Below are 15,891 nucleotides of genomic sequence, written 5' to 3' on the forward strand. Positions count from 1 at the left end.
TTTACTTTTGTAAAAAAAGTATTTATCTTTTATTTTTGCACTAGTTTGACCGATTCAGATTTCAGACTTCAGACGTAAAAACAAACATTCTTACTGATCCAAACTCTAATAAATCGAAAGTGAAATCATACTTCTGATTTCAACACCTCTTAAAAAACAAACGCAACATAAATTTCGAATCTCCATCTTAGATTATCTTTTCGAAATAAGTACATTTTTAAGTCGTTTTTTATTAATTAAACCATTATTTTAATAATAATTTTTATATATGATATTTAATAATTTAATTATTTACGAATTAAAAAAAATAAGAAAATAGATTTTGGTAGGTGAATCCAACTTGTTTTTTTATACGTAAACCAGATATGATTCATTGTTAGATACATTGAACCCGTTTTCACTTTGTCACCTATGAAAAATGAATGTTATTTTATTTATTTTTAGTATTTTTATATCTGAATTTAATCATTTGAGAACTTTAAAATATATAAAAAAAAAAATATTTCAGGATTTTGTTTTACATGATCTTTTTTTATTTAAGTATAGTATTTAATGTATATTTGTTTTAGAATATGTTTGATTCGTATGTATTCTGTTCACGATGTGAAACTTTTTTATGTGTATTTTTTGTTTCACAGACACGTCCAAATGGTTCACATTATGAACGGAGTGCATATGAAGTTGTGAATAAACACATTATGAAACAAATGTATGTCAGTTATTATAAAAAAATCATATAAAATAACACATGATAAACATGTTTTTAGATATCTCACGATTTAGAGTGTTATCAGAAGAAGATCATTCATCCTCCTTTGGATGCTTATTATTATGTTGTAATTTTTGTTTTTTTAATGTGATAATGGAAATTATTGAACCTTTTATTTTAGAGATTTTTACACTACTTTTAAAGATCCAAACCCGATAGGATCTTTCGAAACCCAAGGGGTTCCGTTTAGCTATAATGCAGGCTGAAGATGCGGGATGCATGCTCGTATCAGTAGATGTAAATCCATAGCTAAATATATGATGGGTAGTTTTTATGAAAAATACAGCCATCTTGGATTATATATTTTATGACCAGTTTTTGTAAAGAGCACGACCACCAAAGTTGTTAAACTTAATGTTTGCTCTCGAAAACATCCATATCAGCCCCAATCTTTTGTGTAATTTAGTAAGATCTGTAAATTAGGTGAAGAACCCTGGTCAACGAACCTATAAAATCCTTCAAATTCATTTTCTGTTGTTTTCCTGATCAAAAATTAGGTGAAGAACCCTGATCAATGAACCTACAAAATCCTTCAGATTCATTTTCTGTTGTTTCCCTGATCAAAACTAGAGGTTATGGCCAAGTCCATGTTGAAAAACGAAATTCAGTCCCAATTTTATTTCCATTTTTATTCCGATTTTCGTTCTTTTGACTAAACGAAACAGTCGCTTGCTTTATGGTTGGTTGTTTGTTAATAATTGAAGACATAAAAACCCATGCATAGAGGTCATAATCAAGAACCCCATAGCTTGTGTGGGGCTGAAAGCAAAGCAAACGTGTGTGCTGAAATTTACAACATCACAAGACCCACATTCTTAAAGTTAAAACCATCACTTGCACATCACATGGCCTTTGAAAAAGACTCACCCCCTCCCCCTTTTTCTTTTTCTTTCTAACTATCCATAATCCATATGGGGGCCATTCATAACTAATATCATTACATCTTTTATACAAGTATATATAGCAAAGATTCTAACATATCCCGAAAATAATAGGTGTGGTTACAAAAGTAGTGACTGGCGACGAAAAGGGTAGGCTGAATTGGGCTTGGGATGGACGAGTGAGGTTAAACATGATGACTTTAGACATTTTTAAGGACGTGAAATATGACAGAAGCTTTTGGGAACGAAGTAGGGAGCTGTAACGTTATAGAAAGGAGGTAGGGAGAGAAAATGTGAAAGATGGGATTGGTAATGGTAAAAAGACACATAATTATTATTTTATCTAATATAAATTTGTTTAATCATTTTGTCTTTGATGATGTGTTTTCATACGATTGTTAGACAGAGATGAGGCATAAGACCAAAGGGTCTTTGGTCTAGTGGTATGTAAGTTTTTGGCTTACTTGGAGGTCAGAGGTTCAAATCTCACCAAAAATAAAGAGTGTGTGTGAGTTTATTTGTTATATTTGCCGTATAAATATTATATAATTAAAAAAAAAAGATGAGGCATAAGATTTGGGGACAAGATTTAATTAGTTTTTTTTTTTGTACATACTTCTTTTGTATGTTATTACTTTCTCTTAACGAGCTTCTCAAATCCTTATCATATATGTTTTTCTTTCTTTGTTACGTTTTTCTTTCTTTGTTACATTTTTCAAAAGTCGGAGATCTTTATAAGTAACAGTTTTACTTTTCAGAAGTTGATGTCGTATTTGCGTACTTTTTACTTCCCTAAGTTCCATCTCAAATGGGATATACTGGATTCGTTTGATTGGTACAAGTCGAACGCTTTGTTTGTTGGCACTTAGCAGCTTAATGAGCTTTATAGGACTCAACTTATTTGATTAGCTATATATGACTTTTGACAATGACTTAATTATATAGAATGTGACTTATTCAATAAGTTTCTAGAAGAGTTTTATGCAAAAAGTCAAGTTTCTTATGAAATAAAAAAACATGTTCATTTTATCTATCAAAAAACTCTCTCAAACAAAAATCTTCTAAGTTTATACAGATAACTAATCAATAAAAAACCCTATAAGCAAATTTGAGACTTTTAACGATTGGAATTAGGAAAAAGTATATAATTATAATAATATAACAAGCATTCAATTACAAGATGTTGGGTGGGAGGGTAGTTACCATGCAACCAAATGAATCCCAAGCTTAAACATCACCTAAGCAAATGGGATTTATCAGAAATGGTTGATTGGATCGGATCGGATATCAAAAACATGCACAATTTACTATTTTTCCTTCTACGTAAAACCAACCATTTTTAATTAATTTTTCTTTCATACGCGATGTTGTTGTAGCTGCAACAGCCTCGAGTAAGCCCCTTCTGGTCGGCTTATTAGCTCACCATGGCTTCCTTGTTCGACGATTCGACCATCTTGGACCACACCGATATTGTCCACGCCTCGGATCGTTGATAAGCGGTGAGCAATCACCACCGTAGTTCGACCCCTCATGAGCCGTTCGAGTGCTTCTTGGAGCACGCACTCTGATTCGGCATCTAGAGCGCTGGTTGCTTCGTCGAGAAGTAGAATTGTCGGGTTTTTGAGAATGGCTCGTGCTATTGCGATTCTTTGTTTTTGTCCGCCCGAGAGTTGAACACCTCTCTCGCCCACCGGAGTGTTATACCCTTCTGGTAAACCGCTAACGAATGTATGCACGTTTGCGGCGGTTGCGGCTTGGATAACTTCTGCCTCGGTAGCTCCGTCTTTTCCGTACGAGATGTTCTCCATTATGCTTGCGGCAAATAGCGCGGGTTCTTGTTGGACGAGTCCGATTTTCAAACGGAGAGATTTTAGATTCAACCGCCGGATGTCTTTTCCATCAATCATGACTTTTCCGGCGGTCGGGTCGTAGAAACGCTCGATCAATGCAATGACCGAGCTTTTCCCTGAACCGCTAGCACCGACCAGAGCTTGGCTCTGGCCAGCCCGTATTCTAAGACTGAAATCCTTAAAAACAATGACGTCCGGACGTGACGGGTACGAGAAGTCAACACGACGTAGCTCGATCTCACCGCGAATCGTTTCGACGGGATCGGCATCGGGATCATCGGGGTCGATTCGTGTTGATCTATCGAGAATGGAAAAGACCGAGCCGATGGCTTCACCGCCTCGGATGATCTCCGGAGCGAGGCTGACTGTTTCAGCTACCGAGTTTGCGGTGATGACCAAGACAATGAATACTTTGATGACTTTCGAGAAGGTGGAAAGACCTTCGGAAACGAGGTGGGCACCGTACCAGAGGATTAGGGCTTCGGATGCAAAGAGAGTGAGTTGGGAGATACCGAAGAGCATGCCAGAAAACTGGCTTCGACGAAGGCTTTGTTTCTGGGGGACACGGAGTTCGGCGGAGAATAGAGAGAGGATCTTGTCTTGGGCGTTGAAGGCTGCGACGGTCCGAATGTTGCTTACTCCTTCACCTGCAATCATGCTCGTTTTGGCATGCGCCTTTGCTGTGTCTCCGGCGAAACCTTTGAGAGAAAGTTGCTGTAAAATTGGAAATCCGTTATCTTTGGCAAACCAACCACGTAAATTAATTGTTGACTGATAAGCTAGTTATTAGCTAAAAACTAGTTGTTAGGCTGGTAAATCAAAGGGTCATTAGCCCAACGATGTACAATAACCTCATCCTTTTGGAGGTTAAAGATTAAAGTCTCATCAAATTTGAGAAGCATGTGAGTTTAGTTTGCAATATATAAATATTATGTAATTTTAAAAAACTAGATGATAAGTAAATGACAATGTAAAATGACTTAAAAATAGCATGTTCAAAAATTGCAAAAAATAAACTAACTTATGTCTAAACAAACGGAAAATTTTCAATAAGCTCATAAAATGACATTTTTAGAATATTTTTAAGCTGTCTTAAGATGAATCTCCACAATTATGGTTTGATTAGGGGTGGTTTGGTTTGAGGTATTCAACACAGTAATTAATGAGATTGTTTAATTTTATATAGAAATGATGTTATTTTCATTTTAATTCATGTTTTAACAATTAATTCAATTTGAAAATAAATGGTCTTCGTTCTTCAAGATCCATAGCTCACGTTAACAATAATCATTATTTAATTGAAATATTGTTTCATGGAAGATTGTACAGAAACGAAATGACATAATTACCCTTAGTATGGGAGTAAAAGCGGTGACCCTGAGTTAGAAGGTAGTCATGTCTGGGACCCAGAAGTGTTAGAGAAGTAAATGGGTATGCGACAAAGGACAGATATCTAGTGTAGTGGTAGTTGATCAAAATGTATCACTCCCACTGTTGATCAAAATAAAGCAACCTTTCATCATATTCTTACAAAAATAGTTTACACATTCATGTCCAGTCATAGATTCTTACTAAAAACCCAGATGTTTAATAAATTCTTTTACTGTGTTTTTTCCAGTCATATGCCCTTTTGGGTTGTTTGGTTGGTTTGTCATTAAGGTTCTATTTGTTAGTAGTTTAATATGACTTACAACTTATTCAGTCAGTTATATATGAATATTTGATAGTAGCTTATTCAGTAAGTTTCTAAGAAGAGTTTTATGAAAAAAAAAATGTAAGTTTTTTTTCTGAATATTTCCCAGCTATATATAATTAAGTCCATAAGATGTGGAACATGAATGAAGGGAGGGTGTAATGCTTGCATGCCTGCCTTGCTGATAGAAGAAAACAAAACAAGTTGGGACCCTAGAGCAGAGGCCCATTGCTGTATGCATAAATGCTTCTGACAATTAATAGAGGCTCCAATGGAAATTAAAAAAAAGGAAGAGTGAAAGTTAAATGGCAAAAGGTATAGATTATTATAATTATGGAAGAGAATGCAGCGGTCACGGGTTAAGAATCTCTGCCATTCACATTCAATAGTGTCTCTGAATATTTTAAGTAAATGCAGCAATCAAGTAAAACTGCATTCTATGTCCTCTTCTTCTCATCTTTTGTACCCCACTCTAGTTTAAATATACAGGATACTTTTTCTAGATAAATGTTCATGTTCATGTGTATTTTATATTTATTTTTAAATTGGACACTACTCTCAAAACCAGTCAACCTAATCAACTGTGTCGAATTTTGTATTATTTTCTAAAATAATTCTAGTGAGTCCTTGTAGTTGTGGATACCCATAAGCATGGCAGACTGAAGATCTCAGTGGAGTTTATGCATTCGTTTAACTATAATTTTTTTATATTTTTTTTTAGTATTAAAGATGTAACGTTAATTTTTGAGGGTGTTCTAAGGTATTAGAAAAACTTGGAATATCAATTAAAAAACCAAAAAATTATTTCAAAATCAACTAAAAACTCGAAAAAATCTTTTAAAATCAACCAAAAAACTTAAAAGAGTCCCTCGAAATGGTGGAATTAGACTAAAATACATCAGGTTATTTTGCAATCATTTGATCCATCTTAAAGTTGCACCGACTCAACAAAATTACCGGGTCCACGGCCAAATTTTGAGGGGTATTCCGAGATATTAGAAAATACAAGGGACATCAAGCAAAAAGTCTCTCGAAATCAACTAAAAAACTGAAAAAGTCCTTTGAATACCGAAAAACTTAAAGAATCCCTTAAAATGGTAGAATTTAACTAAAATACATCAGGTGGGCATTTAATCCATGAACATACACGACAAAAAGTTTTTTGGGTCCATCGCTGCTTACGACCTACTCCTAGAATGCAATGCTGTAGTTATCATTAACTAGTTTAAAATTCTAGACGAACTCATAAATGTTCTGACGCACAAGAGGGAATGAATTTCCTAGTGGCATGGAAGTGATGGGCTCGAAGGAATCTTTTACCAAAATTTGTAGTGTTCCATTACATTTTGATCTAAAAACAAGATTTAAGAAAAAAGTTTGAAAATAGATTTTTGAATGTTGTAATTTGAAATTTGAGATAAAAAAAGAAAGTGGATACTTTATTGGAGTAAGAGGAGTATTGTAAATGAGTGAGTTGGTCAGTCACAGTCAGGTGTGAGTTTCGGGAAAGTATGAACCGGAATAGAGGAAGCACATGCAGGGCACTAGATTTCTGCCACTTTCAGTATACATACATTCTTGTCGTTTAATATCAAAGATAATATTTACCCAAATCAAGATCACTTAAGTAATTAAAGTATTATCAACTCTTAAGTGCCGGTAAGCGTGGTTTCACTTACCAATACAAATTGGTTAAGCAAGATAAGAGCGTGGGATAAACGTCCAACTTAAAATCATTATCGTGCTTTTTGTAGCAAATGCTTACCAATAAACAATTTGGATAATTTGTCTAACTGCTATTTATTTTATTTTTTTAGAATTAAGTTGTCCGTCAGGATGAGGAAAGCAAAGAGAGGGTTTGATTCACTACAACAAAATTGATTGGGCTAGATTGTCTAAGCATCCTAATTGAATACTTTATAAGACCAAACTATAAACCGTCTTATTTGAAAAATGTTACAACAGGTTTACAGGACGTTTTTTGGCGTTTTAACAAGTTTTTTTAGTAGGTTTATAAAATAAACTCTCCTATTAGCTATTTTATATGACACTTTTGAAAAGTTTGTTCCATAAACCCATCTTTTTATAGTATACTTGTGTTTATATGACACTTTTTCAAATAATGTCATATAAAATATCTAATACGACACTTTATTTTAAGATCGTCCTAAAAAACTTGTTGAAACGTCTAATACTTGTAACATTTTAGATATGACCTTTTTTGGTTTGGTCCTATAAACTTAAGTCTTATAAACTACTTTTTAGGACGTTTCTACATTTTAGGTGTTTTATAAAATCAATTTCGTTGTAGTGATTATTTATGGGGCATTTCTGGTATTAATTTGTATAAGATGGCTTAATGGGAACAAGTGAGGGGTCTTGGCTTATTCCATATATCATTTTGACGACTAGTGGCTTGACGATTAAGCAATAAAGAAAGAATCCTGTATGGCTGAACGACTAAGGGGCTGTTTGGTTGTTTTTTCATTCAGTCTTGTATGAATATAGTTGTCTGTGTGGATTAATATGTTTGTATAAATTGAGAAGATTTTTGTTTGAAAAGGTTTTTCATTAATGAAAAGAGCTTGTTTTTTAATTGAGAGGGGCAGGTTTGAAAAAACTTGGTTTTCTACATAAAGCTCCTTCCTAAAAGCTTACTGAATAAGCTACCTTCTATATCATTAAATCACCACCAAACAGTTATGTATAGTTGACCCATGTATAATGACCGAATAAGTTCTAACTCCCACTAAAATCATTAAAACTGCTTATAAACAGGCCCTAAGAAACAATCAACATTAAAATAAACAATGCTATATGTAACAGTAATAGAGGGAGTGTCGTATTACCTGAGCAAAATGGGCAAGGACAAGAAGAGGGAAGGTGCCAAGAATGAGAAGTGAGACCCTCCATTCCACAATGAATGCAACTACAAATGAAGTGAGAAGAGATGTCATGTTCTGTAATATAACCGAGATCCTCTCGGCTATGGCGGATTTCACGTCTGCTGCATCTGTTGCTAGCCGAGCCGCAACTAGACTAGAGTTATGCTCCTCTTCATCGAACCATCCAACTTCATTTCTCATGATCGCTAAACAAGAAACGGTTTATAAAACTTTTCACATGAATAAAAACATAATTAAGAAGAAAGAATTAGAATACAAAGCAAATTCATTCGAGAACCATCAGTATTTTGTAAACATTCATGATGAATATATAGATATATTCATCATGAATAATCTCACATTTCTGCAAATATTTACAGTTTAGAATATAAAGGTTAGGTTCAGGAAAATCCGCAAAAAAAAAAAAAAACTGAGGAATACGTGGTAACCTTTCATCCGGACTGTATGGTGTATACAAACAATTTGTCCGGTATGCACATGTACATAACATGTACACGTGCATAAAAACCAAGAAACCACTTCGATTACTTGTATGCATATAAACATACTATACCATAAATATGAACGGTTACCATGGTGTTCCTATTTTTTATTTTAAGAATTTTCCACCTCTAGAATGTAATGCATATACATACCTGAAAGCATCATCCTTCTTACTCTTGTGGTAAGGTTCTCTCCCATGATACTAAAGAAGTAATGCTGGATCAAGTATGCAACAACGGCATATAGACCTGCTCCAACGTAGATGAAAACGTACTCTTTGGTCTTTCTCTCCATGCGAGCGGGGTTGTTGAAATAAAAAACTTCAATCATATTGCTCATCACGATGGCGAAAGTTGGACCGATAAATCCAGATAGAATCGAGCCGACAGCACCCATTAAGGAATAAGGCCACTCGGGAGAATTCATCTTCAGAAGACGGAAGAAATACCCACTCGGAGCTGGATTTTTTCTATCGGTTTCAGCATTTGAAATCATTTCTATACGACCATCTGCACCGGTGCTGTACTGATAGCTTAAGTTTCTTAAGCTTCCAGACCGGAGGCTAAGAGATTTTGTTGACAATGAATGACTCAATCGTGATGAACGTGTACGGTGGGTCGAAGGATTTGAGAAGTCTCGGTTTCCCACCATTTCTTGGAATCGAATTAAGGAAGCGTATGCCCCGGGTTTTGAAATCAGCTCTTCGTGGGTTCCAGTCTCCACGATCTGGCCTTGTTGAATGACTGCGATTGAATCAACGTTTCTTATAGTAGAGAGACGATGTGCAACCACAACAGTTGTCCTTCCGATCATTAGACGATCAAGAGCTTCTTGAACGATGCTCTCAGAACCCGAATCAAGGGCACTGGTTGCCTCATCAAGGAGGAGGATTTTGGGATTTTTCAACATTGCTCTAGCAATCGCGATTCTCTGTTTTTGACCACCGGATAGCTGAACTCCTCTCTCCCCAACCTGGAGATCAATTCGTCAACACTTTGCGTAATGTAAAAGTTGTGAGAATACGTGGAACTCTGTTACATTACTTTCCAAAAGAACCCTTGAGTGGAGAAAAAATTAAAAAGGTTTCAACATATATTCAGGTGAAATGGTTCACGTCTAGCCGATGAGGTACTCTAACACACCCTCTCTAACAAAGGCTAGATGCAAAGATTGTTCACGAGTGGTAGACCTTGGCTCTCGGATACCATGTGAAACCCTATTGTATAACTCTCCAAAGAGCACTAGAGAAAAGAGATTACCGCATATAGTCAAGTGAAATGGTCCAATTCTAACCAATGTGAGGGGATGTTTGGTTGGTTTTTCATTAACTCTTGTATGGATAAAGTTGCCTATGTGAATTAATGTAAGTATAGATTGCGAAGCTTTTTGTTGGGTGGGTTTTTTCATAGATGAAAGGAGCGTGTTTTTTTAATAGGGAGGGGCATATCTGGAAAAAATTGGCTTTTTGTACTAAGCCCCCCTAGAAGCTTATTGAATAAAACACTTTCTATATCATTAAGTCACTACCAAACAGTCATGTATAGCTGACCGTATAAGATGTGAGTCCCATTAAGCTCATTAAGCTGTAACAAACAGTGTATAGTGCTCTAGTTGTTTATATACGATGTTTAGATAAAATCCTAAAATGAAAGACGCTTCATTTAAGTAGTTAAACACGTTTTAATATATGGTAAACATCTACAAACCTGGGTGTGATAGCCATTAGGAAGCAAGGTGATGAAGCTATGAGCATTGGCAGCAGAGGTCGCAGCTTCGACTTCAGCTGTAGTTGCATCTGGTTTTCCATAAAGTATGTTTTCAAGTATCGTAGTGGCAAAGAGTGCAGGTTCTTGGTTCACAAGACCAATTTGATCACGCAACCATCGTAGTTGCAGAGTCTTAATGTCCACATTATCTAGCAATATTTGCCCTGCATAACCCGTCAAATTAGTCGATAAAAAAAACTAAGTCCCCAATATAATTCTGAAAACAAATAGCTTGTCAACAGGGAAATTTACAAAAATAGGCAATCTACCGGGGTTTCACTTTTTAGCCATTTTCAGACCTCACTTTACTTTATAGCCAATCCTTGCGCATATGCATGAAGATTGGTTTTCAACAAAAGAAAAGAAGTAGAATCCTGACGTGGAACTTTATTGAGGTCTGAAAATGGCTATAAAGTGAAAAGAGGTCGGGAGATTGGCTATTTCTATAAATTTCCCTCGTCAATAGCATAAAAGAAAATTGTCTGATTTACCAGAAAATTGGTTGATTTACCTTGATTAGGGTCATAGAACCTTTCTATCAGGGAAACAACAGTGCTTTTACCAGACCCGCTACCTCCAACGACTGCAACCGTCTTTCCAGCCGGGAAGAAAATGGAGAAATCTCTAAAGATAAATACATCTGGCCTTGAAGGGTAACTGAAAGAGATTTCCTTGAACTCGATATTTCCATTGACCTCCGTCAAGCACTTCCCGTCTGTAGAATCCTGAACTATAGTCGGTTTTTGCTTAATAATTTCCAATAACTTATATCCAGCAGCTTTTCCTTTGCTGAATGCTCCAAGATTTGAAAAAGACTGACCCAAACTCCTGTTATGATCCACTTGTTTGATTAAACTTCCAAAAGTGATGGTTGAAATTGGATTTATGATGTAAGAGAACTAAATAAGAGATCTTACATGCCACCAACAATGGCGGAGAAAATGGCGGTGAAAGCCTTTCCGCCATCTGTCTGTCCGCTCCTAATAAACACACCGGCATACCAGAAAACAAGTGCCCAAGACATGCATGCGATTCCATACGTACATCCTAGTCCCAAACCTTTTGCCATCCCGGCCTTATAGCCAAGTTTGAGGGTGTGTTGTATTGCATCTGAATATGAGTCCAGAACCTTGGTCTCGCCGACATATGAGTACACCGTTCTTACTTGCGCAATAGCCTGTTTTCATTCTTAATAAGCTTTAGAAGATCGCATTGAAAAAGTAGAGCAAGAAAATCACCAGGTAGGGTGAGGCGTTTGACACTATAGAACATGATCATTGTTCCATGTTTGGAACAGGCGTCTTCCAACCCAAGGTTCAAGGTGGAACACATCTAAATTTTACTAATATAACATCAAAATAAAACTTAATTATTTTCTAAAACATCAAATACGTCTCTTTTTTTACATTTTATTAATTCTTTAAATTTTATTTATTATATTTTATTCTTTTTAAAATTTCACTTTATCATCCTCATTCCTCAAAATATTATTTTCATACGTATCTATATATTATTGGTTAATTTATGTAATTAGTTAAATATTAATAATGAAAAATAATTTAGAAAAGGTATAGAATAAAATTTTAAAACTACATAAACTTTTTATTTTAGTGTCGTTTTAATAATCTTGACGAAAACTTTCTAATAAGATATTTTGTTATAAAAAATATTTATTTTATTATAATTTAATAAACTATACAAATTAATCAAAATATATAAACAACTCATTAGCGGTAAATTGGTCATTTTATCTGTTCTCTCTTACCAAACGTTGAACAATTGTTTTATCCTATCATGTCTGGATACCAAACGCTCTCGTAAGGAACTAATTGATAGATGGTGGATGATTAGGTACAGAATGATAAAGTGGTCAAACACTTTTACTTTTGAAGTCCTTAAATTTAACGTGTCTTTCTTAACAAAAGCTTTTTCATAACTGTGATTCAAAGGTGGATAAATGTGAAACAAAATCATTGCAAATAATGTAGATGTATATGATAAAATTAGTAGTTGATTAATACCACACTAAGGAAACAAGAGACTAAAAGTGAAGGGGTAAAAAGTAAAGCAATACATGAGGCAAGGTGTTCTTATCACTGTAGCGCATGCTGTGTAATATATGATGATCACACAACTTTGAAAGTACCATTGATTTCCACAAAGTAACAATTTAATTTAATTAAGGCAGGCAAAGTTAAGTGGAAATCTTGGGAAATCATAACGTTATGAAACTTGTGGCAAGAAAAGAGGTACAATCATACGATTAACCTAACGGAAATTAACAAAAGTAGAAATTTACCTATTAGCTATTTTCTTCTACTTTTTCAACAAAATTACCACATCCTACGGTAACACTTCTTGAACTTGCGGAAGGGCCAAAAATTAAAAAAATCAATTTTCAGAATGGGTTCGCAAGTTGAGGAAGTATTTAGACTAATTTACAGATTTGGTCCCTGTTACGAATGTGTTAAGTTGAGAAATGGTTACTTGCAGAAGTGATGATTTTGTTGAAAAAGCTAGAGAGAAATAGCTAAAAGGTAAATTTGGTCGGCCAAAATGGCTATTTGTGTCATTAATTTGACATGATTACTTTAGTAATTTATCAGTCTTTGTCTCCCTTAATTTTGTTCCCGCCTATTTTGGTGTTTTTGTATCCCCCTCAATCCTGTCATGTGCAATGTTAACCGGAATGAAGTTCTTATGAGAATATGTGGAACCCCCACCCCAAGGGATCTTACAAACACCCCCTTGGTTCCCGGAATACATAGAACTCCCAAATCACTCTCCAAAAAGGCCATGAGGAGGAAAGGAAAGTTCCAAACATATATATACAAAAGAAATAGTCCAACTCTAGCAGTGGGACTCCAACAATTTTAAGTTTTGTGGAAGGAACACAAACTAGTTGAGCTAAAGTTATCAGATACCACGGTTACTGGAAAAAGGATGCGCAAGTAATTTATCGAGGCTAGAAACAGTGACGAAGTAAGATCACCTGCTCGGCGATGATGCCAGCATTCGCATAGGATTCACGGCTCTTGGAAGTGAGACCTGTAAGAGTATATGCATATAGGCCACCCGCAAAGGCAATTCCTGGGATCACTGCAACACTTAGAAGAGCTAGCTTCCATGCCGACACGAAACCAACCACCAATCCAGCCAAAAATGTTGAGAGATAATGGATAAAGTTTCCCACCTAATGTTGGAGCATGGTAAAACTTTAACACTTGATGTTTATGGAAATTCATAATTTGAGTTTAAAATGTCGAAAAGAATTAGTTAAACAGCAGTATTTATATTCAAAAACAACAAAGTCTTAAAAGGTGCTAATGACGGCACACGTTAAATTGTGTACGCTAACGTGCACCTCAAAAGATGATGATTCTAAAAAAAAGCTTAAAAATGGACAATCTTCGTCTACACATAACCACAAACCTTGAAAGATGGTATACGTTCGGGTTAATTCAAGTATGCTAATTTGTGCGGATTAATGTCTCGTTCATTATTGGACCCCATGTCTCCGCCATTAGTAGACCAATACCACCATAAATGATAATTCATTTTTATGATTCAGTTTCTCAGGAAAAAAAAAAAACTTCGTCCTCAAATTCAAAATATTTAGTATATAATATTAGGTAACGATTCAAATTAAGAACCCTGAAGACTATATACTAAAATAAATTCGGATGGAATCTAAGGATGGAGTAGTATTTTTCCAAAGAAACTGAAACGAAAAAAAGAATCATCATTTATGGTAGTATCGGTCCATTAATGGTGGGGACATGGGGCCAATAACAATGGGACATTATCTGCGCAAATTAGCATACTTGGATTAACCCACGCCGAACATCATCTTTCAAGTTTGTGGTTATGTGTAGATGTAGGTTGTCCGTTCTTAGAGCAAAGCATCTATTTAGAATCATCATCTTTTGTGGTGCACGTTAGCTCATATAATTTAACATCCGCCTGTCATTAGCAGTTATGAAGATTTTGTTGTTTTGGAATACAATCCTTTTCTACATTTTAAATGGTAGAATGGAATGTTTATGCATGAATTCTTAAAAAAATCTATTTGAATGTATATGCTGAAAAGAGAGATCACCTTCTCGCTAATGGCGTCCTGGACAAGGAGTGTATCCGTGGAGACGCTAAAAACTATATCTCCCGTCCTTGCATCCGTGTCGTAAAATCCGACGTCCTGTTTCAAAACTGATTCCAAATACCTCTTCCTCAACGCGCTTACTTGTCGTTCTCCGGTATACATCCAACATCCGATTTCTATTCATTCTCAATTTAAAACACAATCAATTAACCAAGTTAACTATTGACCATGCCTAATTTAACTTCCTTAAAATCAATAGTGATGTAGACATTAGAGATATCTGTGAACTATTATAAAAAAATATCCACCATTTGACCAAGGACGTGACGAAAAGGACAAAGGATAGCAAGGAACCCACGTGCACCTCATCCTTGGTGAACTGGCTAAAATAAGCATTTGCAAATAATGAAGTATGAAATCAATAAATTTATATAACGATATAATATATATATAATATATATATATATAAACACACACACATACGAAAATAGGAGTTAAGTCAAGAAGCATAAGTAAACATATAAATATCATTTTTAGTCTTAAATCAACCCATAAATTATGTTATAGAAAGGAATTGGTATCATGTATCTCATTAGTGTTGATCTAGTATATCTTTTTAATTAGGATTGATTTAAAGACGAAATCGTGACTCATTCTCACCGTAACCAATGAATATATATATATATATATAGAGAGAGAGAAAGAGAGAGAGGGAGAGGGAAACGGATCGAGTTTTGCTTCTCACCTGCGTAAGACGATACGCACACGACCAATCCAAGATAGACAAAATACAGAGCATACTGCATTAAATTAGAGTAAATAATATTCAGATCTGAATCAATTATAAATAGCATCCATGTATGAAAATTAATATATAATCTATCGTTATCAGACTAGATGAGCCTTCTTCACACACTATTTTCACAAAATGCAAAGGAAGAGGATCGTTTAATCTGAAGCGATTATTATAATAATCAATCACCTTAGAGACTTCATGAGTCATTGTACTCAAATCGGATTGATTTTTCCCGAAACCATTCACCATTTGACCGAACAAAAGGAAGAAAAAAGGCATGGAAGATCCGTGAATGATGGCGCCGATGCTACCGAGAATCATGAGCACGTAATCGAACTTATCTGCGAATGAGAACAGCTGGTAGAACGGTACACTTTGTTCCTTCTTCTTCTCTGCCGGCGCTGGCATTGCCTTCGTCGCCTCCGCCATCTCCGCCATTTTTCAAAACTCCGGTTAGATAAACTGAAGAAATTGTGTCGAACTTTTTTCAGAAATCAAACAATATAAATTTTGGAAGCAGCTGAATCTCCATGGAAGAGGATGTTAAAAAGGAGAGTGAGATCTAGGAATCAGCCATGGCGGAGGTCGGTGGTGGAGTGAGGCATGGCGGAGCTCAGTGAGACTGGACTTGTGGTCAAATGGAGTCTA

General features: G+C 35.4%; 1 protein-coding gene across 1 annotated transcript; it reads right to left on the reverse strand.

Moving 5' to 3' along the window:
* Positions 1-2,780: 2,780 nt before the first annotated feature.
* Positions 2,781-15,891, reverse strand: LOC112515874 (ABC transporter B family member 19). The gene is made up of 10 exons (XM_025122826.1): positions 15,430-15,891; positions 15,193-15,247; positions 14,448-14,623; positions 13,341-13,541; positions 11,266-11,525; positions 10,860-11,176; positions 10,289-10,512; positions 8,735-9,554; positions 8,043-8,284; positions 2,781-4,214 (listed from the first exon to the last, which is right to left on the reverse strand). The coding sequence occupies exons 1-10, from the start codon at positions 15,679-15,681 to the stop codon at positions 3,006-3,008; spliced, it is 3,756 nt and encodes a 1,251-aa protein (XP_024978594.1). The 5' UTR covers positions 15,682-15,891; the 3' UTR covers positions 2,781-3,005.

The sequence above is a fragment of the Cynara cardunculus genome (genome assembly GCF_001531365.2).
Source record: "Cynara cardunculus var. scolymus isolate 2C chromosome LG 7, CcrdV1, whole genome shotgun sequence".
Lineage (NCBI taxonomy): Eukaryota > Viridiplantae > Streptophyta > Magnoliopsida > Asterales > Asteraceae > Cynara > Cynara cardunculus.

Excerpts from the sequence above, each read along its gene's own strand:
- LOC112515874 (XM_025122826.1), bottom strand. The coding sequence starts at position 15,681 with ATGGCGGAGATGGCGGAGGCGACGAAGGCAATGCCAGCGCCGGCAGAG. Across the intron at positions 15,248-15,429 it reads TGACTCATGAAGTCTCTAAG|TATGCTCTGTATTTTGTCTA; the intron begins GTGATTGATTAT and ends AATTTAATGCAG. Across the intron at positions 10,513-10,859 it reads GTTCTATGACCCTAATCAAG|GGCAAATATTGCTAGATAAT; the intron begins GTAAATCAACCA and ends CGGGTTATGCAG.